Source organism: Lucilia cuprina, chromosome 5 (genome assembly GCF_022045245.1).
Source record: "Lucilia cuprina isolate Lc7/37 chromosome 5, ASM2204524v1, whole genome shotgun sequence".
NCBI lineage: Eukaryota > Metazoa > Arthropoda > Insecta > Diptera > Calliphoridae > Lucilia > Lucilia cuprina.
In genome coordinates, this window is record NC_060953.1 from 163,986 (window position 1) to 190,466 (window position 26,481).

The 26,481-nt window shown below is 30.5% G+C and overlaps 4 protein-coding genes across 6 annotated transcripts; 1 reads left to right on the forward strand and 3 right to left on the reverse strand.

Moving 5' to 3' along the window:
• The first annotated feature begins 355 nt into the window (after positions 1–355).
• LOC111690856 (glutactin) lies at positions 356–3,680 on the forward strand. Its single transcript, XM_023453436.2, has 7 exons — positions 356–891; positions 952–1,107; positions 1,168–1,485; positions 1,544–1,744; positions 1,815–1,977; positions 2,052–2,236; positions 2,299–3,680. The coding sequence occupies exons 1-7, from the start codon at positions 388–390 to the stop codon at positions 3,016–3,018; spliced, it is 2,247 nt and encodes a 748-aa protein (XP_023309204.2). The 5' UTR covers positions 356–387; the 3' UTR covers positions 3,019–3,680.
• On the reverse strand, positions 3,668–6,493 carry LOC111691011 (glutactin). The gene is made up of 6 exons (XM_023453633.2): positions 6,104–6,493; positions 5,154–5,624; positions 4,892–5,092; positions 4,653–4,821; positions 4,394–4,590; positions 3,668–4,333 (listed from the first exon to the last, which is right to left on the reverse strand). The coding sequence occupies exons 1-6, from the start codon at positions 6,305–6,307 to the stop codon at positions 3,671–3,673; spliced, it is 1,905 nt and encodes a 634-aa protein (XP_023309401.2). The 5' UTR covers positions 6,308–6,493; the 3' UTR covers positions 3,668–3,670.
• Positions 6,494–8,822: 2,329 nt separating this feature from the next.
• On the reverse strand, positions 8,823–12,048 carry LOC111691189 (glutactin). The gene is made up of 4 exons (XM_023453847.2): positions 10,729–12,048; positions 9,929–10,622; positions 9,664–9,860; positions 8,823–9,557 (listed from the first exon to the last, which is right to left on the reverse strand). Exons 1-4 carry the CDS (start codon positions 11,251–11,253, stop codon positions 8,967–8,969), a joined length of 2,007 nt encoding a protein of 668 aa, XP_023309615.2. The 5' UTR covers positions 11,254–12,048; the 3' UTR covers positions 8,823–8,966.
• A 153-nt stretch (positions 12,049–12,201) lies between these two features.
• Positions 12,202–25,938, reverse strand: LOC111690807 (heat shock 70 kDa protein 4). 3 transcript variants are annotated; one of them, XM_023453378.2, is made up of 7 exons: positions 25,789–25,938; positions 25,179–25,407; positions 16,039–16,339; positions 14,778–15,971; positions 14,169–14,264; positions 13,406–13,606; positions 12,202–13,339 (listed from the first exon to the last, which is right to left on the reverse strand). In XM_023453378.2, the coding sequence occupies exons 2-7, from the start codon at positions 25,283–25,285 to the stop codon at positions 12,728–12,730; spliced, it is 2,511 nt and encodes an 836-aa protein (XP_023309146.2). In that variant the 5' UTR covers positions 25,286–25,407; positions 25,789–25,938; the 3' UTR covers positions 12,202–12,727. The 3 variants fall into 3 exon arrangements, with proteins under 3 accessions (XP_023309146.2, XP_046809095.1, XP_023309154.2); XM_046953139.1 differs by lacking the exon at positions 25,789–25,938 and adding an exon at positions 25,669–25,693; XM_023453386.2 differs by lacking the exon at positions 14,169–14,264 and having other exon boundaries at positions 25,789–25,937.
• Between the last annotated feature and the right edge of the window lie 543 nt (positions 25,939–26,481).

Below are 26,481 nucleotides of genomic sequence, written 5' to 3' on the forward strand. Positions count from 1 at the left end.
ATATTGAAAATACAAACATTTGAACGTACATATTATGTATATTTACATATTTATAAATGTTTGTAGATAATTTAAATTAATTTTTTGTATCAAAAGTATTAAAATAGATTCAAAGATTAAGTCTGACCTCAAAAGGGCTTCTTCGACATCTGTCTATTACATTTGTACTCATATGTATAAGAGTATGTATGTATACATATATGAGTACAAGTGTTTAAAACGAATGTATGTTTGTATGTATTTATGTATGATTGTAAACTCAGAACAAAGAGATTGCAACATTAATGTGATCGTTGAAGTCGGAGACTGAACAAAATGGAAAATATTTGTTAATCTGTAAATTTATTGAATTGAAATCAGTTTCACTTGTTCAACTGTAGCAGAAACATGGATCGGAAGTATATTAAGACAAAATTAATAAAAATATTTTTTGTGTTGTCTTTACTATTGCAACAATGTTGGGGTCAACAAAACTTTAATGAATATGATGATTATGACGATCAAGGAAATTTTAATGATCAGCATCCTTTAGATACTCGTCTAAACTACGATGCGTCACAGCCTCGTCTTCAGTCGCACAATAACTATGACTTGTATGAAAGAAAAATAAATAATCAAGATGCTCAACATTATGGTGAAGAATCTATTCATCGCACACCTCAAACGAACTATGAAGAACAACAATACTCCGCTGAACCTCAACATCCTAGAGTGTATCAACCACGACCAGAACAACATCCACCTCCTCCCCAAGATCCAAATATTATTTTAGTGCCTCGTTTGGGTTTAGTGCGTGGTCAAAGTAATTATAAAACTATAAAAAATAGACCTATTAGTGCCTACTTGGGTTTAAAGTATGGCACTGTTAAACCGGGACTAGGTAGATTTCAGGTAAAATATCCAATATGATTGACAATTGCTCAATATAGTTATTACATAAAACTATTTTAGAAAGCTTTGTCGCCAGAGTTAATTGAAAATTTAATTGACGCCACTAAAGAACCATCAAACTGTCCTCAATTCCCCGATTTGGATATAATCAGAGAAAAGGAGAGCAGGTTTGAAAACGTAGACGATTGTTTAACGCTGAACGTGTTCACTCCAGCGGTATGAACTACAATCACAAATTTGTAAAACAGCATTTAAACGAATTGCATTCCATTTTAGAAACCGGGATCATATCCAGTTTTGATCTTTGTACATGGTGAAATGTTGTTTGATGGCAGTGCCGAGGAAGGTCAACCTGATTACTTTTTGGAAAACGACGTTGTTTTGGTCACCATTAATTACCGATTGGCACCTTTTGGTTATTTGTCTACGCTAACTGACGATATGCCTGGAAATGTTGCCTTGTCCGATATTCAGATGGCTTTAGAGTGGGTACACGAATATATTAGAAGTTTTAATGGCAATCCGGAGCAAGTTACTTTAATGGGTCAATCGGGTGGCGCCACCTTGATTCATGCTCTTAGCTTAAGTGGAAAGGTATTCAATATCAAATCATCGATATTAAATTAGAAGATTTATTTAATGTGGATTTCAGGCCGAAGGTTTATTCCATAAATTAATTCTACAATCTGGCACAGCTCTAAATCCCTACTTCATAGATGACCAACCTTTGGGAACTTTACGCAGTTTTGCTCATTATGCCCGTTGTCCACCTAGCCGAAACATTGAGGGTCTAATATCATGCTTCGAACGTATGAGTACCTCGGATCTTCTAAATTATTTCAAAAGATATTTTGTATGAAATACTCAATTAAGTGATCACAAATTTATATATTAAGTTTATATCTCATTCAAATAACTCGCAGGAAAACAATGAACCTAGAGGTTTACAATTTGTGAATGGTTTCAAATTGATAGTGGGTGACAAGCTTGGGTTTTTGCCGGAACATCCAGCATCAATGGTGGCCAACAACACCAAACCAATGATTGTAGGTGTAACAAAAGATGCGGGAGCTTTCATTATGTCCAGTAAGTGCAGATGCACATAAATTAAATATCGTGAAGTGTTTGGAAACAAATCCATAATATTTATTACATTTTAGGGTTCTATGATCAATTGTTACAATTGCGCTCCCGAAATATATCGGATTATATCAACGTGGTTTTGAAACACACGACTAAACCTAGACATTATATGTTATGGAAACAATGGGCTTTAGAACATATTTTTACCGCTGAAGATGCTCGCAACCCTTCAGTTAGTAATTTAGTGCAAAAATTACTGGAGGTACGCATTATAAAGAACCTTTGTGATCAATTATCAAAATTTTGTTTTAACAATTATTTTAGCTGATCAATTTGATCTTATATCGTGGACCTATAATAGATAGTATACGTTTTACATCGAAAAACCATTCTACATACATGTACTGTTTCGATTATCGTGGCGAATACCATCGTTTTGGACACTTGAAAAATCCATTGCCATTTGAAATTGATGCTACTTTAAGTGACGACAACATCTTTCTATTTCCGTATCCTGTGGAGGTTAGTCAACTAAATCCGGAGGATAAATCAATGGCAAGGGCAATGGTCACTATGTGGGTTAACTTCGCCATACACGGCGTACCCAATTTAAATACTGGTATATGGCCAAATGTTTCATCAGAATACGGACCCTTTTTGCGTTTTACAAACACACATGAAAGCAAATTGGAATTGGACCATCATTTTGGCGAAGGAATACCGGTTCCAAACCTATATCCAGAGTACTTTAACACAACCAAAGCCAATACCACAATGGAAAAAACCACAACGACAAGTACAACCACGACTACAACTACAAACCGGCCCTATTCCAATTATCAACAGACATCTTATCAGTCGTCATATCCCAATTATCGACCATACCCCAACTACAATACTCAATACAGATCCTCCTATCCCAACTACAGATCACATGAAATGGCATCAACTGAACACCAGGATAAGACCGCTCAACCTATACCTTCTCAATATAATTATCCAATGAATTCTCATTATGGCAACTACCGCGACATGCGTCATTAAATTGTTTCTAATAGGAGTATAATATAACATACATACAAACAAACATACACACAGACATTTGTCTATTCACATAAACACATATTTGTATTACTGATAAGTAACTCTAGAAATAGTATATCAATCTATGCACAAATAAACTTACTGCAAGTAGAGAACTCTATAGTACTTATGTATATTTATATGAAAATAAATTTGACTTATCAGTTCACCTACTTTACTGGATAGAGCTTAATACATAAGTATGTAGATCACAACATTCTTACAAAATATAAACAAAAACAAATTATATTTATAGATGCAATCCGCTATAAAAACTAGAACATTGAGATATTTTTATCATACCCGTCAGAGATCTATATACTCGTTTGTATGCTGAAATCAGATTATCATATCCCAAAACTTCAACAATTCTATCAGTTAACGGTTATAAATAATATATAGAACTCTTAGTTGTTGTTTATCATAAATTTAGGTATAAACCGATTCTATAGATGCAAAATTAAAATAACTCTAAAAGTGATTAGTACATCAATATCTGCATATATGTATGCTGGATATTAACTAGTATTCTTTAAATATTTTTATACACATGAAACCTTATTTCATGAACAATATGCATTTTGACAAAGCAAAAATAAAACAGTTAATATTCTTAAAATCTATATATTACTTTATTTCTACTTGGTTGACGTCTAATTATACTATTTTTGGTAATTGATTTCTTTGATGATGCATTCCTGTTTGCCCTACGAGTTGGCCTGGCTCGATTAATGGTGAATCTTCTTCTCATATTTATAGTTTTTGATCGGTGTTTCTGCTTCTGTTGCCTCTCACTGTAGTTACGCCTGAGATAGTAAACTTCTCTTATTAGACTGTGGCTAGACTCTTCATCCATAATCGTAGCCGAAAATTCTTTAAAATAATTGCCGGCTATAGTAAACGTTTCATCTAGTTTTAAATAGGGTCCATACAATGTAGTCATGGGAGGCCAATATCCGCTACGATGGCTTCCGAAAGGATGACCGTTAATAACAAATGAAGTCCAAACATCCACCATACGTTTTGCCATTGACTCATCGGGGGGGCTTAATTTTTCGACATGCTCTGGATAAGGGAACAAGTATAAAGCCTCATCTGTTAGTGAGACACCAGCCTTAAAAGGACTTTGCATGTTATGCTCCTCATCCATGTCTCGGTAACGATTAAATTCCCCCGAATAATCGAATGAATAGAGAAATGTATTATCGGGCACATGCTTGTTGTTCATGTTTAAAGCTAATAATACTGGCAGTTTGTGTAAAAGTGTACCAGCCACCTTAAAAATTTGTTTTTTAATTACTGGACTTATAATATAAATTACTTCCAAAACACTTACATCAATTAATCTGGGTATTAAAGTGGGAAATGTGCCATTTTCCATAAGTCTTCTATTAAAAAAATCATGTGTAACAAAACTGGTCAGTAGCATAGTTTTGTCAGTGCCCACTACTTGTCGGATAACATGATCGATGTAATCATAGCTATTATAAGTATCCTCCGGTATATTTCCTTCCCAATCATTTTCAACGATCTCTGTAAATACATATAATATGAAATGTGATACAACTTCTTTAATAGTATATCACAATGTTTACCATTAAGCGTCCTAGATCCAGCATTTTTTGGACAACCACCCATAGCTGGGTAGGAATTATTTGATTTAAGCATTAAGTCATATGGATGTTCTGGTAAAACTCCGCTTGGTCCCCCTATAGTGAATTGTATACCACCAGTGTGACCTACACCCAAGTCTGACTTTTCAATCTGAAAAGGTACATAAATATTAGTATAGTTGCAGTTCACTTTATACGTAAGTCATTATTTTCAAACGTACACCGTGAGTCATAAAAGCTTCTAGTAATTCCAAAGCTGACATATCCATTAGACACTGATTTAAGTCTCTCACTGTTTTCATTGTACAATTGCTCTTTTCGGCAATTTGTTGGGCAAACTTTCGAGGATTTTCCTCCAAGAATGTTGGCATCAAAGCTGACCCAGAATGATATATCACCTGATGAAACAATCCCTTTTCAACCTGCACCAAAAAATTAAAATATCGTCTAAAGTTTCACATGTTGTTTCTGTAATTTGCTTACCTTAGGTGACAAGGTTAATAAATGCGCAATGGCAGCACCACCCACTTGACCAGCTACTGTCACTTTATCCGGATTCCCCCCAAAATATTTTATAAAATATTTCAAAAACTGTAATGCCAAAAATATATCCAAAACACCAGCGTTTCCGGGAATTTCATCAGTTTTCGTTGATAGAAAACCAAATGGACCCAACCGATATTGTGGCACTACCAGAACAATATCTTTTTCTAGCAGATAATTTGGTGGAGCTTCCGAGTTACTGCCCTCATACAAATATTCTCCATGTATGTAGACTAGTACTGGATAACTGCCAGACACATTTGGTGTTGTAATAGTCATTGACAAGCAATCTTCAATATCCATTAAATCATCAAGTTTTTGCAATGAATTCATCGAAACTATCGAAGGACAACCAATTTTTTCAGCCGTTGCATCCATTGTATCTTCCCAAGGTTCAACTGGACGAGGTGCCTATAAGAATTATAATTAACTCCAAAAACTAAGTTTCGTAAAAAACCAATTTGAAAAAGTTAAATCTTTTAGACGATCATTACTGCCCTCATTAATGTAGTTAAATTAATAAATCAAATATTTATTTCTTAGTTGCAGTTTAGAAATTTTACTTTTTTCTTATTATTAGTCCAAATTTAATGGGTGAATAGAGTTGATTTTATTGCATTGTTAAAATCAAGAGACAGGGAAAACTAATATATTTAAATATGATTGTGTCCCATACATATGTATGTGTATTTTACACTACACCTTTCTAATTTCGCCATTAGCTTCTGTCATCAATATATTCAAGACTTTACAATATCCAAACATATATTTCGTATAAAATTTTGTTAAACTTTTTGATCAATAAACTTTCAGCAAATTGTTTGTTTTAGCAAATCACAAAGTAAAATTCCATTTGAATACAAAGTAAGTTTGAACTAAAAATTACACACCTTAAATCGATACTTTCCCGAAGGTGCTTCTGCATATTTAACATCAACAAACTGCAGTACTTCTCTGTGCGACCACGCAGTCTCAATAACTTTTCCCTGTATAGAGCCCAAATTGGGTAATGTTATAATCGTGTCCTTTTCTTCATCATACGACGCGATTGCTAAATAACTTAGACTAAGAAATACCGTTAGTCTCAAAAACATGATTAATTTTCGAGTTTATTCGCTCAATCAGTATCAGAACCGTTTTCCAAGAATGCGCGTTAAAGACTGATTTCATCGAATGGCGGAGAATGCCACTTTACTAGATCATCATCTGAATGAGAAATAAATGCAAATTTCACTTTAAAAATTAGCCAACGAATATTTTTTTAATTTCTTTCTTTCCTCTTTCTATGTTACATTTGCAAAATCTTTATGAGTTTGTATGTGAGTGTGTTAATTCTTTTGGGGCCAAAACAGAAAAAAAGATTAAGAAATTGTTAAAAATTGGCCAAACAAAGTGAAAGAATGCGTCGACATAAATTATACAATTATAAAATTATAAAAAGTAATCAACATCATTCGAATCATTAGCATAAAATGTTTTAGCAAGAATTGGTATAGACGGTAGATAATGAATGATGGATACTGTATCTGCATATGATGGTTGGTCAAACACTTCCATGTTAGTGTTTTTATATTTTCTCATTTTATTTCTGAGCCTAACTTGAACTTGAAAATTTTGTTATTGAGCAAAATGTTTAATTACATTATTTATAATTTAGTGTGATTTTAGATACTATAATTATGATAATTTATTTTTTATTTTTTTTATTAGTTTCAATAAACAAATCAACATAATTGTCACTAAATATATATATTTCTTAATTACCAAATTTAGCGTATTTATTCTTTTTACTACAAATTGTAATTTAACAACATAATTATGATCGATTAAGTGAAAGTTTTGAAGACTAATTTAATTCATTCACCTATTGATAATGGAGAGAATAAAGGAAGGAAATGTCATTAAAAATAGTGGTTGTTTCAAAATTTTACTTTTCAAAATACGCCATAAGCTATGAATTTAGAAACATGCATCTATCGATCGCATTTATTTCATCAACACCGTTTCTTTTGAAATAGAAAAGTGATTTTTGTTAAATAAAGTAAGTATATACAAACACACTAACATACTTACATAGTATGCTCATACTTTTATTTTTTAAATAGGGTATGTGAAATGACTAAATTGACTCTGAAGTGTAAATATTAAATATTGACATCTTAATTCCATAATCAACTAAAAAGTCTAACTGAAAAATTGCTATATGTATGTTAGTCAAACATATAAACACAATAGCCAAAATATATAGAGCGTTAAACGTTATATTATTTTCTTTTTTTTTCTAATTCTTATTTTTGTTTTCAAACTAATTTTATTCGTCTATAAATATTCATGTGTTTGGGGTCACTGTTTTAGTTTCGCGAATGAACTCTGTTAAAAATTTCGATAAAAGCAGAAATACAAATGCGTCTATTATTTGTTGGAGTGGATAAATAAAAAACTTTCTAAATATGTATGTATGTTTTTGTTTTAACTTCTTTTTTTACTTAACCTAACTGGCGAAAATTGACCTAAACAAATTAATTGTACATATCGATTAAATGCCATAAATCATTTACTTTAAACGCATATGTATGTAAAATATTTGAGATACATACTTACACAGCTAAGTACATATGTATATGTACATTAGAAAACCCCACTAATGTACATATGTATATGTATATTAGTGGGGTTCAGAAAATATCGAGAATTTAGTCTAAACGGATAACATGCACCCATTAAAAGAATCGATTGAAAAGTGTAAAGTTGGTTAAACTAGAGGACTTTTTCGATTTCCTTTAAGAAATCTCAAGAACTAGAATATTAATATTAAGTGACAAATAAGAAAGTTACTGGCATCCTTTTTTCCCAAAATAATACAAAACTACTAATTAATGCCTATTTTATTCATTGTTTTGTGTAGATAGTTGTTTTAAACACTAATGAGCAAAATGAAATCCATCATAGAAAAACACATATATTTGGGTTCCTCTAATGTCTTACAATTCCATAAAGAATTTTTGGTTGCTGAAATGTTTCAAGTTGAATATTCAATTTCGAGTCATATTTATTTCAAATATCAATTAAACTAAATAACATAATAAGAACATGTAATGCATGTAACTCGGTAAATTATTATCAAAAAATCACTCAAATTTATCCTATAGATATTTTTTAAAAGAGAAAAGTTAGATCATATTTAAGAAGAAGGACACATTTTAAATTAGTGATTAGAGTTTGTGTAAATACTACATATACATGTGTATGTTATGTATACATATATATTTACTATTTCGTTTAGAACATTTACAATTTTTAGTTGCAATTCCATAAATCATTCTTTCGTTGTCTTTGCGTTGAATTGAACGGAATGTCCGAAGCTTTGTTCAATATATTAGACATGGAATATTGCTACTGATCAAAATATACTTATAAATATTGTCTTAATTTATAATACATACATATAATATATATGCATACATATGTATGAATATATTTTAAATCGTTTTTTATCATTAAGTTCAAATCATTAAATATTTTAAAGTCGGCGACTTTATTGTGTCGAGTTCAACAACCTCGAATCGATGATGATCATCATATTCTAACAGTATAAATTAAAAGTACTTTTGATACATTTCAAATTTTATTTTCTTTAAAATACATGTAGTTACACATAAGTTATACACAATCATTAAATAGTTACATACAATAAATGGCATGTGCTTAATAACTATATAATTTATTTTATAATCCTAGTCATCATTACGGCAGTTAAATTTTTTTTGTCCTTTTGGCTATTAAGACAATATTGCCACGACCCTCTTCATTGTCTGTCTCCGTTTGATCAGCATTTTGATCGCCTTCATTATTTTCAGTAATATCGACTAAACTGTCAAAGAATTCTTCGTTGACGAGATTATAACCATCGGCGTTTTCTTTCACAGCAGCAGTAAATTCATCGATATAATTTTCACCAATCGAAACGGTTTTTCCAATTTTCATATATGGACCCGTCTCATCGTTCATTGCAGGCCATTTTGGAACATTGGGAGCGGATGGCTTACCAGTGGCAGCAAACGAAGTCCAAAATGAGACCATGCGCTTAGCAATCTTAATGTCACGATTTGAGTTGAGTAAGAGAAATCTTGGCCAAGGGAACAAATAGAGATTGTCGTCAGTTAGAGAAACACCCAAATCGAACGGCATCTCATTGATATCATAATCAGCATTATCAGATGTTGTGTAACGGTTTAACTCGCCTTCATAGTCAAATGAGTATAAATATGTACTATTGGGCAATTTTTGGGCGTTGCCTTGTAGGGCCAACAAAACTGGATTTTTAAAAGCAATAGTACTACACAACTAGAATTTTAGAAAATATTTTGTTTAATATAAAAACTAGTCGATATTGGGGAATCAAAATTGTACAAAGTTTCTGAAAATATTTATATTATTATTTGGAACTTACATCAATTAAACCTGGAGTCATGGCATGGAATGTACCATTTTTAATTATTTCGGGAGTGAATACTTCTTCCTCGGCAAACTTCTTCCAAGCCTCAGTGGGATCAGCACCATTGGTTTGTGATATAATAAGATTTATGTAGTCTATGCCGTTCATGGTGTCATCGATAATAGTTTCGTTAAAGATATCCGTATAAATATCTGAGTAAAAATGTAGAAAACAACTGAATGTGTTTAACTAAATCAATAGTAAATATTTTGATTGATACCTCTTAATATAAAAGTGCCACCATTCTTAACACTACCGCCCATAGTGGGGTAGGCTTTGAAATTTCCAGATGTTAGTATTTTAGCAGGGTATTGAGGCAATATCCCCGAAGGACCACCGACAACAAATTGTACAGCACCAGACGCACCTACTCCTTGACTTAACTTGGAAGTACTGTGTACATTGAAGGCTTCTAACAATTCAGTAGCGTTTAGCTTACGCAAACATTTGTTAAGAGAATCGACTTTGTTTACAGTCTTGCAACCAGCTATTTTACCAATATCCTTAGCTGATGGCAAAGGATTGTCAGTAATGAATGCAGGAGATAAAGCGGAAGCCGAATGATAGATTACACGGTGGAAAAGACCTTCTGGAACGGCTGGACTCATGGTAAGCACATTGATGAGAGCTGCACCAGCAACTTGACCAAACAAAGTGACACGCGTGGGATCACCTCCGAATGCTGAAATATGATCCTGTATCCATTGCAATGCTAACACAACATCCTTAACTCCAGCGTTTCCAGGTATATCGTCTGTCATTGTGGACAAAAATCCGAAAGGACCCAGACGATATCGCACAGAAACCAAAACGACATCTTCTTCTAAAAGATATCCTGGGGCAGCTTCTAAGCTACTACCATCATATAAGAAATCTCCATGGACATAAACCATAACAGGGGAATTGCCAGTAACCTAAATAAATATGATTTACATTTATTATGCATATTAATTTCCACTTTCTGAAGTTTAGTTTTCATGTTTTACTTCGAATATCACAATCACACACATTAATACTTACTGACTTTGTATTTACGGTCAATCTTAAACAGTCTTCCACATTGATTTTTTTCGCTTTTAGTGCTTCGTAGCTGACCAAATCCTGCAGAGAAGGACAGCCGTGATGGGGTTTATCTGCACTTAACACATTGGACCAGGGAGTGACGGGCACAGGTGCCTTAAATCTCAAAGAACCAGATGGAGCTTTGGCATAGGGAATGTCCAAAAATTGGAAAATAGTTTTACCACTCCACTCTGACTTGAAAGTACGTCCCTTCACCGAACCCAGTCCGGGTATTAATTGTGTAACATCATCTTTGACTTTCTTTAAAGGCTTCTCTTGTCTATTCTTATTGTTTTTGATGGGAACTTTATTAATCTTATTCCCCTTTTGTTTATTGTTTTGTGGCCTATTTAAATTTTGTTGTTGTTGTTGAACCTTTTGAGAACCCCGCTTCCGTTTATTTTGCTGTTGTTGAGCTTCTGCGCACAAACTAGAGATCACCAGGATCAAAAGAACTAAACATAAAACCCTTAATTTCAACATCTTATATGTTGAAAGACTAAATTCAAACTAATTCTTAACAAAAATTATGCCTTCCAAGAAACCTTTTTGCGTAAAGAATTCAAGAATAGATATTTTACATAAATCTTGCCGAAAGAAAAAAAGAGAGGAAAAAAAGTTAATTTATGTTTTTGTTAACTGATCGCCTACGGTTTTTGTTAAGCATGTTGTTATGAAAATTGGGTCAATCTTACAAAATTATGATTCTGCTTTATGCTTAAGGGCAATTAAATATCAATAATATAAAGTTGAAACAACAAAAGCCAATAATAAATTTTTTGCAAGAACATATTAGCAATTCTAATTCTTTACCAAAAAGTGTTACAAAATAAAACATCTTCATTAGGGTGGTCCCAAAAAAAAAAATTGGGTTTTATACAGATATTTTTTATTCCAATAATTTGATACAAAGTTGTGTCGTAGCATCGACATAACTGAATCGTTCGAAATTGCGGAATAGTAAGAACTTAATTAAGCAATTTCATCTCGTTTCAAACGAAATTCAGAATACCTAAGGTTGCCATTCGTTTTGAGATTTCGACTTGAGATAAAGAATCGGGAAGATCAAAATTTAAAAGCGAATAATTAAAAATCAGAAAATATAATTCATGTTACAACTCAAACACTAGTTTTTGTATATGTATTTAAATTTTATTGCAGATTCCTTTAAGATGATTATTTTTTTATCAAAATAAATACATATAAATAGGATTCATTTCCACTTGAAAACAACAAATTATAAATTAAACATTTAAATGTTATTTTTATAAATTTGGATTTAGAAAAATGTGTCAAATGTTGCAGTTAAACCTAGAAAATGGCAATATTTTTGAGTGAATATTTTTAATAATCAAACTAAATTGTTTTTTTATTATAATGAAAAGCAATTTTTAGTAAAATGTTTAGTTGATATTTCAATAAAATAGCCAATTCAGTTTTTAATCCATTTATTTGGATTTAATTTTTATTTCAATGTTATTTTTGCTATTTTGTTTGTTTGCGTTTTTTATTAAGTTGTCGTGGTATGGAGAATGGAAAGGAAAGGAAACAAACTTATAAAATGTTTAAGGAATTAATAGGAAGTAAACTAATTATTTTTGGTTAATAATTAAGTATAAATTATTTTAATTTTTTTAGTTTTGTGGTTGGATTGATTTATTTAAAGTTTATTTATTTTAGTTTTGTAGAGATTAGAGAGAAATTTATTTAGGTTGTTTTTTAATTCATTTAAATGACAATTTAAGTTTAAAAATGAAGTGTTGTAGATTGGTTGGTTTGGTTTTTCTTGTGTATTGTTTATTTTATTTTTTGTATGTGTCGTCTGTATTTTTTTAATTTTGTTAAAAGCCACCAAACTTAAAATTTCGCTCAAACAACTGTATGCTGTGTGCTTGTCTTACAAATTCTATACATCTATACTGCTAGCTAGTTATCCTTGTAATCGGCTTCGGCCTCCCTATTCTACGTCCATCGTTGAATCATCTGGTACACTATTTGTGTGCGCTGATTTATCAGCATCTGATTTGTTTGCATTTTCACCGTTTTGTTGTTCAGCGCCGCCAGTGTTTTCTTTGGCTGGTGCTGGTTTCGATGCTGGTTTTGGCTTAGGACGATTGATCACCGAATTGACACAGGTGTTGACAGTCTGTACTTCGTGACGGATATCGGCAACCTTTACAGGGCTATCAGCGGTCCTTGGTGCCTGTGCAAACTTGGCCATGTTAGCGTCAAGCCATTTTTGGGCTTTTTCTGCATGTTCGGCTACATTAATGAATTCGGTTTCAGTTAAATGGTCGTATTTGGGAGATCCCTTCTTAAATTCATTGACGGCAGCGCGAGCATTATTGATGGCGTGTTTTAGTTCCTCAAACACTCCTGGACATAGTTCGAAGTCGTTGGCTCTTTCTTTGATGGGATTTGTTTGGTTGTGCAAGGCTTTGAGTTTATTAACATAAGTATCACGATCACAATCCTCTCCATCCTCATACAACCAATTCTCCAGTTCGTTAAGCTGTGAGCAGATGGCATCACGCTCACTTTCTACCACAAAACGTTCCAGAGGACCGCCCTAAAAATAAAATAAGATTATTATTCGTAACATACAAACTATATGCTATCCATATCGTCGTCATACCTGTAATTTGTTACGCATTTCATAAACAAATTCTTCCAAAGCATTTTTAGCATCAATGCGCTCGGTTTCCTTGGCATCATTGGATACCATCTTAGCCTCCTGTTGAATCAAATTGCTCAAATCATTTGGCGAATGTCCATGTGTGTGGAAATCCATGGGTAATTCGATTAATTTCGATGATTTCTTTTTCTTATCGGCGCCCTAAAAGTAATAAAGCAAATTCGTTTTATATTAAGCATCACAAGTCAAAGTAAAATAAAAAGAAATAGGAAATTTGAAAATTTAAAATGAGTTATTCAATCAACTCAACAATCAGCAAAACAAAAGCCTATATAGGAACCCTTAGTAATGGAAAATAAACAGAACAAACAAACCTTAAAATTCTCAACAAAATCAAGTGCAAAAAAAGACATTCTATTTGTATTTAGGAAGGGAGTGATTGCAATTATAGTAAAAAATAAGCTTATCTTAAATAGTGTAGATGTGAGTTTGTGTGTATGACAAATATTGATTAATAAATTTAATGACAAGGTGGAGTTGTTTGTTACTCAAGGGTAGGCTTGTGAGCGGTTTCCTTCTTTAGTCTAAAACAAAGAAGTTGCCATTATGTTTATGTAGATGTACACATGTTTGGTTCAACAAATTTCCAATTTCTTTTTCTTTTGCTTTGCATGTTTTTCTATTTCTTTTCATTCATAAGAGGAAGTGTATTTAAGGTCTTAATAATAAATAAAAAAGCGTTAGAGAGATTGTGAAAACGTACCGCAGTAAACCAGCCCTTGACCCGCTGAGCCCACCCTTGTCCTTGTCCAGGCGATGAGGCTGTTGTATTATTATCATCCTCATTATCATAAAAAGCCTACGAGAGTGTGTGTGAGTAAGTGGTTCATGGACCATCATCAATGATGAAAATAAGATGTGATTCAAAACGAGAAGCCAAGAAGACAACAAAAAACAGAAAAATCAAATTTCAAAATTGATGATTTACGTTTTTTTCTTTTGTTTGCAATTACTACACACAATTAATGAAGAACGACAAACCAATTATGTGCAAAAAATATGGTTAAGATGCGCAACTTAATAATTAAAACAGAAATGGAAATATTAAGGGAGGGGAAAAGAAATACAAAATATAAATGGAAACCAAATGAAACAGAAAGGATAGGGTTAGTTAACAAAAATAAAACATTAAAGTCCGAAAAGAAACTATTTTTTCACATTTTAAATTGATGTACCGCCTGTAGCGACATGTTTCTACAACTTTGAAAATAAAATTAAAATAAAACTGGATGTTTTGACAACAGAGAGCACTTGAGTACTAGATTCTACTTCAAAATGTATCGATTGATAATTACACTGAGATTATTTTTACCTCTTGAGAGACATCCATTGGTTCGCCAGCATTTGGTGGTTGGCCTTCACCGGCAGCAGGTTGTTCAGCATTTGATTGTTGTTCTGGTTGAGGTGTGGCTGGTTCCTCCAACTCCTTCTTGTCGACCAATGAGGCACTTGAAATCAAGACAATACCGTGGTGATTAATTCTGACTTTCACCTTGACCTCGGAATATTCTCCCTTCTCGTTGGGCTTGACATCCTTTATGGTCCAGCGACCAATTGTGGGATCTGGATAAGGAACGGCTTGGGCATACTGCACGGTCATAGTGAAAGGCTCTTTGCGGTTCAGCGTTAACAGACGACTGAAGGGAGCAGCGTGAAATACGGGGAACACCTCGATACCACCTCCGGGAAGAGAACCTTCCCCATCCCAAGTAACTTTAACGGCATAATTCTGAATGTCAGTAACACCAAACTCGCGTACACGTACAGCGGGCGACATTATGGCGCACTGCAAGGCACCGCCACGAGAAACTGACTCGTCTTGGTTCAATGTTGTGCTGGCCGTCTTTCCGAAGACCTGTTCGATTAAATGCTTAATAGCAGGAATGCGAGTGCTACCGCCCACAACTTCCACCGAGTGAATGTCCTCCAGGCTAAGTTTTGACTCAGCCAACAATTTTTTAAATGTGGCTTCGACCCGTTGGAAAACTGGAGCACACAACTCTTCCATTTGAGAACGTTGCATGCTAGATGATACGTCAATATCATCCATGAAACACTCAATGCTGAGGGGCAGTTTAGTACTGTTGGCAGACATTTGCTTCTTCAACTTTTCAATTTCGGTGATAAGACGCAGCCAAGAACGAGCATTTGTTTTAGCATTAATCTTGTAACGGTCGTTGAATTCCTTAGCAAAGTGTTCAGCTAGGGCAAAATCTATGTCCCGGCCTCCGACCTGATCCCAACTGCTAGCCAGCATCTTAAGTTTGCCCTTCGTAAAGGCGCACGCACTGACCTGCAGTGATGAATGACCACAGTCCACAAATACGACATTACGGGGCTTATCTTCGGGCAAGTCCTGCTTGTAGAAACCGTACGACAAAGCCGTAGCTGTGGTCTCATTCATAAGACGCAAGACATTTAGACCGGCAATTTGGGCAGCATCCAGCAAAGCCCTACGCTCAGCATTTGTGAAATACACGGGACAAGTTATAACACAATCATTTACCTAAAGCCAAACAAAAAAGCCGTTTTTAATATTAAAATAATATTACAACACTCATTATTCCTCTTACCTGGGCGCCTAAAGCATGAGTAGATGTCTCTTTTAATTTGGTGAACAACATGGCGGTCAACTGTTCAGGTGTGAAACATTGTTCCTGGTCCAAATAATTTACACGGAAGCCGATGCTGCCATCTGGTAAAGCCTCGACTTTTGTTGGAATGCTGCTGAGTTCACGTTGAACATGGGGATCATTGAATTTACGCCCCAATAAACGTTTGAAGCCACTAACTGTGTTTTTCAAATTTGTGACTTGTTGATTTTTGGCGGCCACACCAATAATACGTTTCTTGCCATCGAAAGCTACACATGATCTATGATTAAAAAGAGAATAACATCAACACACACACATATAGCCTCAATAACAAAATAAAAAAGTATGATTTCTTAAATCACAACCAAAAAAAAAAAAAACAATCTAGAAAAAATGACGTCATAACAAATTTGGTCAGACGATAAGAAAGAAGTTAATGTTTAAACAAGTAATTGACTCATTCATCTTTTTAATAAGGTGTTTAATATGTTTTAAATATGTTTAAAATATACGTCGGTTAATATGTGAATGTTTAATCCCAACAGCTGGTCACGTAACATTAAATTTCTTTCAATGTAGAATAAAATTTTCCTAACATTGACTTTTTGTTTCATAACAGTAACAATAATCGACCAAAGATTAACCGCCTTATGCAAAAAAGATTATTAAGTTAACAATGGTTGTTAAACCCTTGATCTGGCAACGTCAATATGTGCGGTTGAGAAAAATTCGCGGTCGTGAAGCAAAAGCAAAAAAATCTTTGAAAATATTAAATAATTTGAATTATAAAATATGATCTATGTAAAAAAGTGATTAATATTTAATTCTGAGCTTATTGAATATAAATATAAGTGTGTTTTGATAATAATCCCGAAAAACTTTAACAAAATAAATTTGACTGGAATATCTCACATGGACTTGGTGTTAAGACAAGCTAAAAAAAAATAAAAAAAAAAAAAAAAAAAAAAAAACATACATGATATTTTAACTACTTTAAACTACTTTAACTACTTTAAATATTACTTTTCTCATATTAATGCATATTACAATCCGCAAAAGTGAAATAAATATAAATAAATTAAAATTCAACACAACATTTAATTGACACTAAAAATTAAAACAGAATAAATCTACATGTGTTTCCATTTATGTATATGCATATACATGATATCAATAAACATGATATCAATATAACGTTTGATTTAAACACATACATATGAAGGATAAAATAAATGCAAAAAAAAAAATTACGGAGAGTAAAAGATTTTAAAAGTAACATTTAGTGGGAAGAATATTGTGGATAAAAGGAATTTGAAGAAAGAAATATTTAGTGTTGTCATCTTGATGAATAAAAAAATAAAACAAGATAAATCAAATATACAATCATTTACGCACACAAATACATTAATTACCAATATTTTTGGTGGATAGTTTACTATTAATATGTGTAAAAGTTAGAATTAAACAAGTTACAACCCAACATCTAATTAATTTTACAAAATACAAATAAATATTTTAATTGCTTTAAAAATTATTTTTCTCATATTAATGCATATTACAATCTATATAAGTGAAATAAATATAAATAAATCAAAATTCAACACAACATTTAATGGACACCAAAAACTACAATAGAATAAATCTACATTTGTTTCCATATATGTATATACATATACATGATATCAATATAAGTTTGATTTAAACACATACATATGAAGGACAGAATAAATGTAAGAAATGATGGAGAGTAAAGATCTTAAAAGTAACATTTAGTGGGAAGAATGTTGTGGATAAAAGGAATTTGAAAGATTCATATAAGAAATATTTAGTGTTGTCAACTTCATGGATAAAAAAATAAAACAAAATAAATAAACAATACAATAATTTACGCACACAAATACATTAATTAATAATATTTTTGGTGAAAAGAAAATAATACTGCATTTTACTATTAATATGTGTAAAAGTTAAAATTAAACTAGTTTCAACCCAACATCTAATTAATAATAAAAAAAAAAAATAAAAAAAAAAAAAAAAAAAATAAATAAAAAAAAAAAAAAAAAAAAAAACAAATCTACATTTATTCATACATACTCTAATAAATAAATAATATAAATTAATACATTCTCATAATGTCACCAAAGAATCCTGTCCAGTGTCCTATTTGCCACACGAATATAACAAAAACTAATCCTAGTATTGGATGTGGAAGTTGTGGTCTTTACTTTCATAACAAGTGTGCTGGTGTCACTGAACAATTATTAAATGCCGTTCGTAAAAATATTTCTAAATTTTTGTGTAATGATTGTAAAAAAGGCATTGGAGTTGGTGAAAATACTAACAATGACATTATCAAACGAATGGAAGAAATTAAAATTTCAATAGAAAATAAAATTGAGGATACCAAAGTAAATATTGAGCATCGAATGGATAACGGATTTTTAAACCTAGAAACTAAAGTAGTCCAGATGGTTAATGATTTTCGTAAAGAAGTCAATACTGAAATTGCTAATATTAAATCGGATGTTGCTAATTGTTACTCTTGTGTCAAAAATACAGATAAAGCGTATGAGAACAAATATCATCAACTTCAATACAAGAACAATATGTTGGAAAGACGCTTAAATCGATCGGATATTTTGATAAGTGGATTAAATTGTACCATCGAAAAGATACGTGAAAACACAATTAAAATAGCCAAATTTGTTGGAGTGGATATTAGCCTCTCAGATATTAATCATTGCTGTTACATAAAACATAGAAAATACTTTATAGTAAAATTGAATTCCGTGCAATTACGTGACACCATCATGAAAAATTACCACAAATCAGAACCGTTATTGCTAAATAAAATCATAGGTGGAACCATTGAATCCAGAATTTATCTGAACGACAATTTGTCCCCATCGTCTGGCAAACTAAATTATCTTTGTCGCAAACTTTTGTCTGAGAAGAAAATAAAAAAATTTTATCTATTAAATATGGACAACCCTAAAGCCAAAATTCTTATGCTGGACGGAAAAAATATTTTGTTGGATAGCCAGCAGTGTGCAAACCTATTGGATGGCTGTTTGAATCTTCCTGAAGATGATAATAATTAGTAATAAGTGTAATTTAATAATATAAAATAAATTGTATTTGTTATAAATTATTGTTATCATCAGGTAATTATTATTATATTGATATTATAGTTATTGTATTGCAATTATTATATTATTTTAAAATGAAAATTATACATTTATATCATTCATACTTATATCCTTTTGTATAGTACTTAAAATTGGCATTTGATTATTTAGATATTTTTTCTCATGTGTAGTATAATCACACATGTAGTTAATAATTTCATTCTATAAAACATATGTATTTTTCTCTAGGTGTACACTAATATATTTATAATTTTTTTTTTCTAATTTTTTTAATTTTTTTTTCTCCTTCGTAATATTAGATATTTATTTTGAAATATTAATTACATATTTACTGCAAATCTTGAGAGTAATTAATCAAAGTTATTAATAATACTTTTAAAGTAATAATACTATTAAAGTTATTTTATTAATAATATTCAACTCAAATTGTATTTGTATTTCTTTATTATTAATTTTATAACATATTTCATATTTATTGATTATTAATGCCTAAATTAAATACATTTTAATTAATAATTTGAAATATTGTTATATAACATATTTTTAGTTGCCCAACTGATAAATTTATAATAGAAAATTTTCAGAGGATAATAAAAATAATTTTTGTACACAATTAAATTGATATTTTTTTTTATTTTTTTATTTAAATGGAAATTACAAATACTTATTTGAACAAAACTGAACTAATAATAGAATCTGAAACACTTACCATATTAATTTAATGTTTATTAATTACTTAATTTGTTTAATATACAAATAAAAACCTTATTACTCAAAATTTATTAATAACTATAATTTAAACTAATTAGAATTAAAATTATTAACTCAGTGTAAATTGGATAAATTTACATGTATTTGATATATCTATATACAATTATGAAAATAAAAAGTAAATAATTTAGTGTACCCATTAATACATAATTAATACATATGCCAACTTAAAGTATATAATAGAAATTCAACATTATTGAAAAGGAAAAAAATACATTTGAAGACAATTAATATCAATTGAATTTAAATAAATAAAACTATTTAATAAAACTTTTTTTCTTTTTAATTTGTATTTTCTCTTTTCTACATAATAAATACATACAAATGCTAATTTAAAATAATTGAATCGTTTTACAAACTAAATTGAAAAACAAAATAATAAAAAATTAACTAAATTAAAAAATTAAATATTTGAGCACAATAATGATGATTTGTTATTAGTTTTTTATAAAATAAAATAAAAAATGCAATTACAATTTGTGCCTTTTTTAACAATAATGTTATCTTGTAGTTGTTACTTACTAAAACTATTTAAAATTTTTAAAACAAAATTTGAAATATGATCTCTATTTTTTTTTTTTTTTTTTTTTTTTTTTTTCAATTATTATTAAAATTTAAATATTTAATTAATTTGATATAAAAAAGAAAAAAAAAAAAAAATTAAATACGAAATTTAAGTTATTTTATTGTAATATTAAATACTATTATTATTATTTATCACTAAATCATAATTATTACATTCGTAAACTTTTAATTTTTTATACTTTGAATTTTAATGAATTTTGAATGTTTTAATATTTTTAAATTTATTTTTGCTTTTTTGCGACCTTTATATTATGTTGCCTTTATATATATTAAATAAGTTAAATTTGTTTTTAATAGGGATGATTGATTTTCGTGCACACTTTAGGGTTTATGATGAATTTAGGTGAGAATTTAGGTGAAATTGCCTCTGATGGCAGTAAAATTAATGCTGTAATAAACTCTGCAAACTTTAATATTCTACACTTCAATGCACAAAGTTTGGTTCCTAGAGAAAATAGCACTAAATTTGATGAAATTCGTAACTTGATAATGGATTGCGATATTGATGCCGTTGGTATAACGGAAACATGGTATAAGGAGTTTATTTATGATTCGGCTGTGTCAATTCCTGGTTTTAAACTTTTTAGAAAGGATAGAAGTGGTTGTAGAGGCGGGGGGTTTGCTTATACATACGGAATAATTTAAAGACTGGTAATATTTTTGATGAACAATATGATGTTAATGTTGAATCACTTTTCGTGGAGATAATTTTAGAGGACAATTCAGTAGCTTTGTTAGGTGTTATATATCTTCCTAATGGTCAATTCCTTTGTTGTGAAAGGGTCCTTGAAAATTTCTCTTCTAGGTATAATAATATAATTTTGATGGGCGATTTTAATATAAACCTTTTTATTAATGGTGCTATTGTTCGCGAAATTTGCGAGCGACTGTCGTTATATATAGTTCACAATTCTTTACCCACACATTATTATCCTCAACAATTATCTACATCACTTATAGATTTTTATCTAGTCTCTGACATAGAATTAGTTAGTAGTAAACATCAATTTCAAATACCTGCTCTAAATTCCTATCATGCGGCAATATTTATAACATATAATATTTCTCAGTTTAAAAATCCGGATATATACCTTTGTAGGGATTATTCAAATCTTAGCTACGACCAATGTTTACTTCAATTAGAATCTATGAATTTTTCTGGCGTCTATGATAGTTTGAATGTTGACGAGAGTGTAGAATGTTTTAATTCCAATTTAAATCGTTTGTTTGAGGATAATGTACCAAATCGTAGAGTAGTTAAAAGCGTTGTACATAATTGGATGAATGAAGAGTGTATTTGTAGTGCTAAGCGTATTAGAGATCTGACATATCGTGCCTACAGGGAAAATAGGTCTGATAGGAATTTTGAAGCTTATCGCAGAGCTAGAAACAGATTAAAAACCATCATAAGAGGTGTTCGCAGGAAGTACTGTTTAAGATTTTTTTCTACATGTGATCAGAAACAGTTATGGTGCAAGATTAAATCTATAGGAATTGTGAAATCACCAGGAAATGAACGGTTTCCTATTTCACTGAACGAGTTTAATGAATTTTCCCGTATGGCTGGAACTGCTGATGGTGGTCTTGACCATTTACCTTCCTCTGAAGGATTTACTTTTGCAAATGTTACGGAAACTGATGTTTTAAATGCAGTTTTAAGTATCAAATCTCAAGCGGTAGGTGCTGATCAAATTCATATTAAATTTCTTAAATTCATAATACTGCCTATTTTAAAACATTTAACATTTATTATTAACAGGGTGTTGACAACATCGGTAGTTCCTAAAATTTGGAAGGTTGGTAGGATTGTACCGATTCCTAAAGTTAAGATTCCTAGGAATTGTTCGGACTATCGTCCTATCAGTATTTTGTCAGTCTGTTCAAAAGTTTTGGAACTAATTATTAGGGAACAAATGTTACATCATCTAAATAGTTGTAGTTTGATTCATCCACATCAATCAGGTTTTAGGAAAGGATTTAGTACTACTGGCACACTTCTGGAAATCACGGAAACTATTAGGGAAAACTTCGACAAGGATTTGGTTAGTATTTTAATTTTTTTGGATTATTGTAAGGCATTCGACTCGATTAATCATTCATTGTTGATCCATAAGCTCTCACATACATTTGGTTATAGTTCAAGTGCCTGTAAACTCATTTACTCTTTCTTACATGGTCGCAGTCAATTTGTTCAAATAGAACGTGAAGTTTCTAGTAGGATTCCAATTTACCGAGGTGTGCCACAAGGGTCAATGTTAGGGCCATTATTATTTTTGATATATAAATGACATTTATCATGAATTAAATTTCTTGAAATGTTATACCTATGCTGATGACATACAGCTTTTATCAACGTTTGACTTATTATCTCTACAAAATTCTGAGGCGCATATTAATTCTGAACTTGATCTTTTAGTTGATTGGTCAAAACGTAACTTCTTACAACTAAATGCCATGAAATGCAAGGTAATGGTATTTTCTAAACAATCTATTTCTTTAAACATTATTCTGAATAACGAAGTATTAGAAATTGTTCCTCATTATAAAACACTTGGTATTATTTTGGATGATAAGCTAACATTTAGTTTTCATATAAATTCAGTAATTTCACGAATATCTTGGACATTGAGAAAGTTATATAATATTGGTTTTTACTTGCCCTCTTCAATAAAACGTCGTGTTGCTTTATCATTGTGTTTACCGTTATTAATTTATGGTATTGAAGTTTACTCATGTACCTCAAACTCCAACATTGACAGATTAAAAAGATCCTTTAATAGTGTAGTACGTTATATTTATGGACTTCGGATTAGTGATCATGTTTCTCAATATTACGTTGATTTACTTGGTTGTAGTTTCTTTCGATATGTTCAGTTGAGAAAAATGATTTTCTTTTTTAAAACTATAAAATATGGTAAACCTGACTATTTGCAGAATAAATTTAACTTTGCTATTTCAAATAGAACACATTCTTTAATATGTCCAGCACATGTTTCATTATTTATGACGAGATCATTTCGAGTTAACATAGCGCGCTTATGGAATACTGTTATTCCTTACCAGGAACGTAAATTCTCACATTCATTATATGCATTTAAAAATATTTTTTTGTCGAATTCATAACTAACCCTGAGCCTATTTTTAATGATATTCCACTATGTAAATGTATATTGTACAGCCATTTCCCCTAAGTTTTTATAAAATATTTAATTGGTATAACTCATTTGTTGCAAAAAATCTTTTATATAACCTTATTGCATTTCGCTCCTATTATGTTTTACTGTCATTTTTAGGCTAATAATATTATCTTTATTTTCACCAATTTATAGAATCCTAATCAGTGTGTGCAAAACTTCAAGTCTAACTATTAAAAATAAGAAAATTATAATTAAAAAAATTATAAATATATGTTATATTTTCTTACTAAATAATGTACCAATAATATTTTTGTATTATAAGTATATTTAATTGTAGACTAGCCAATTAGGCCCTATCGGCTTACGGCCATTGTTTTTGAATAAATAAATAAATAAATAAATAAACCCTGTTTTTATATGAAAAAAGTGTGCAGTAAACCATTGTTAACTTTAATAATCGTTTTTGCATAAGGCCCTAATAAATTAAAAATATTTAACTAAATGTATGTATGCAACTTTCAAGTACCTACCAATAAAAAAATTCATTAAAAATTCTTTAGTATTCGGAAAATGTTTTAGAGCATTTCTGTTTGTTTTTCAAGTATAAAATATTTGCCAAGATGGTTTTTATTTATTTTATTATTTTTTTGAATAAATTATGTAGTTGTCCAAGTACGTTTATTCGTCACAAAATTTGCCGGTCGATGACTATTTTTATAGTTTTCGATGATTTTTGCAAATAAATAATGAAAGCTTTTGGTCATAATGAAAATGTGTATAAAGAAAAAATATTACACCCACCTACTTATTCAATATTTTGTATGTAGTTTATATGTTGAATGTACTATGTATATATATAAAAATTTGAAAAAATACCTAGTAAGTTTTATAAAAACTTAAAACTTGTATTGATTTCAAATTCCTTTATATAAACCAATTTTAATATGGTTTGAAAGCTAAGAGTCACCCTTTTTTTAACCGACACTCAGTGTAACAATGTAACATCACAAACCCAAATTTAATTTGGTCGTCCATTTGTTTTGTTAGTGTGAGAATGAAGAATATTCCGATATAGATGCATTAGTTATTTCAGCTGTGTCATTGAAAAATCAATAAATTCTAGAAACATAAACAAACTTCTGGAATTAAATGGAAAAGTTGTAAAATGTTTAATTGATTAAAACGCCCTATTATTTCTGAAATTTATATTTTCCCTTGTACCTATCTAAAAAAAAAACATGAATATGCATACATACATTATTGTTAAATTATTGTAATTTCCATGTACTTGTATACTTTTTGTTTTATTTTCAGCACTTACTCTTTGTGCTAGTCAAAAAGAGAACGAAAAACAAAGTGAGAAAAAGTTAATTCTAACCTCACTTTTTTGGCATTTGTAATGCTTAATCACTCATTTTTTTCTTGTTTTTTTTCATTTGCTTAAATTAAATAAAATATTAGATTTGAATGTACTTACGGAGTTGCTCTTAAGCTGTAATCATTAGCCAATGTCTCGATACCACCAGCCTTAGCGGCGGCAATGTAGCAAGACTCACTTCCAAAATCAATACCAATCACAGACATTTTTCTGCTTTTTTTCTCCCCGATTATATGTAATGCAAAACTTTTAATTGGGTTTTCTTGCTATAATTTAGGCTTGTTTCTTCTCTACTTCTTATGACCAAAATCACAAACTTCCAGAAATTCTGTAAGGAAAATTTGGAGAAAAAAATCTGTTTTTATTTTTATCAATCAATAGTTTTCACACGTCATAGGACAATTTTTCATGTTAATTTTTTCCAGAATATTCTTTGTAAACAACTTAAATAATATGCGAAAATCTTCTACAATACATTAGATTACACAAAAAAATTAACAAAATAAAATTGCACATGGAAAATATTCCGTAACTCCGAATAAATTATTTGATCATTTTCGATATCTGGTTCAAGGTGCGTTTTTATTACCAGTTTTAAATGTCTTTTTTAACAGATGTTTAACTTAAATGTTTGCGTAGTTTAATTTTCACTTTGACAAATTCAATTTAATAATTATTTTTATTATTTTTTAATAAAATATGTATGTACCTTTACTTTTTTAATTAAAAAGCGGAAATTTCTTTCGAGTTGTTTTCTTGAACGCGTTTCTTTTTCAACTGTGCCGTTTTTCTTTTCTTATGAATTTTCTAGAAATTTTTGACATTTGCTTTGTTTGCTCATTCACCAAAAAGAAGAAGAAAACAAACATGGGGATTTTTGGCAAACTTTTTTCAGAGTTGCATAAAAAAGTAAAAAAGTAAACAAAGCAAAAAATACATAAAAAACGTAAACAAAGAGAAAACAAACAATAACAAACTAATTGATTTATTTGTAAAATATTGAATTATTGATATAAAATGAAATAGATTGACTATGGACCAAACTAAACTATACCAATAATTTTTAAAATATTCCGTGTGCATCAAAAACAGCCAATAGTGGTCGATACGGAATCGAATAAGGAATCGATCCCTATGTAAAGTTTTTCCATATTGACAGTTCGACATATTGACAAATCTGACAAAAAATAGGAAAACGTTTTTATACAAAATTTTTTTTAATAATCCGTGTGCACCACAATAGCCAATAGTGATCGATAGGGAATCGATTAATGAATCAATTACTATATAATTTTTTTTTCAAGTACTCAGTAAAAATCACGTATTTTAGTTTTGCTGCTCAAAGAATATTGGGTTCCATTCACATATCGATCACATATTTTTGTTTTGCTGCTTAAAAAAT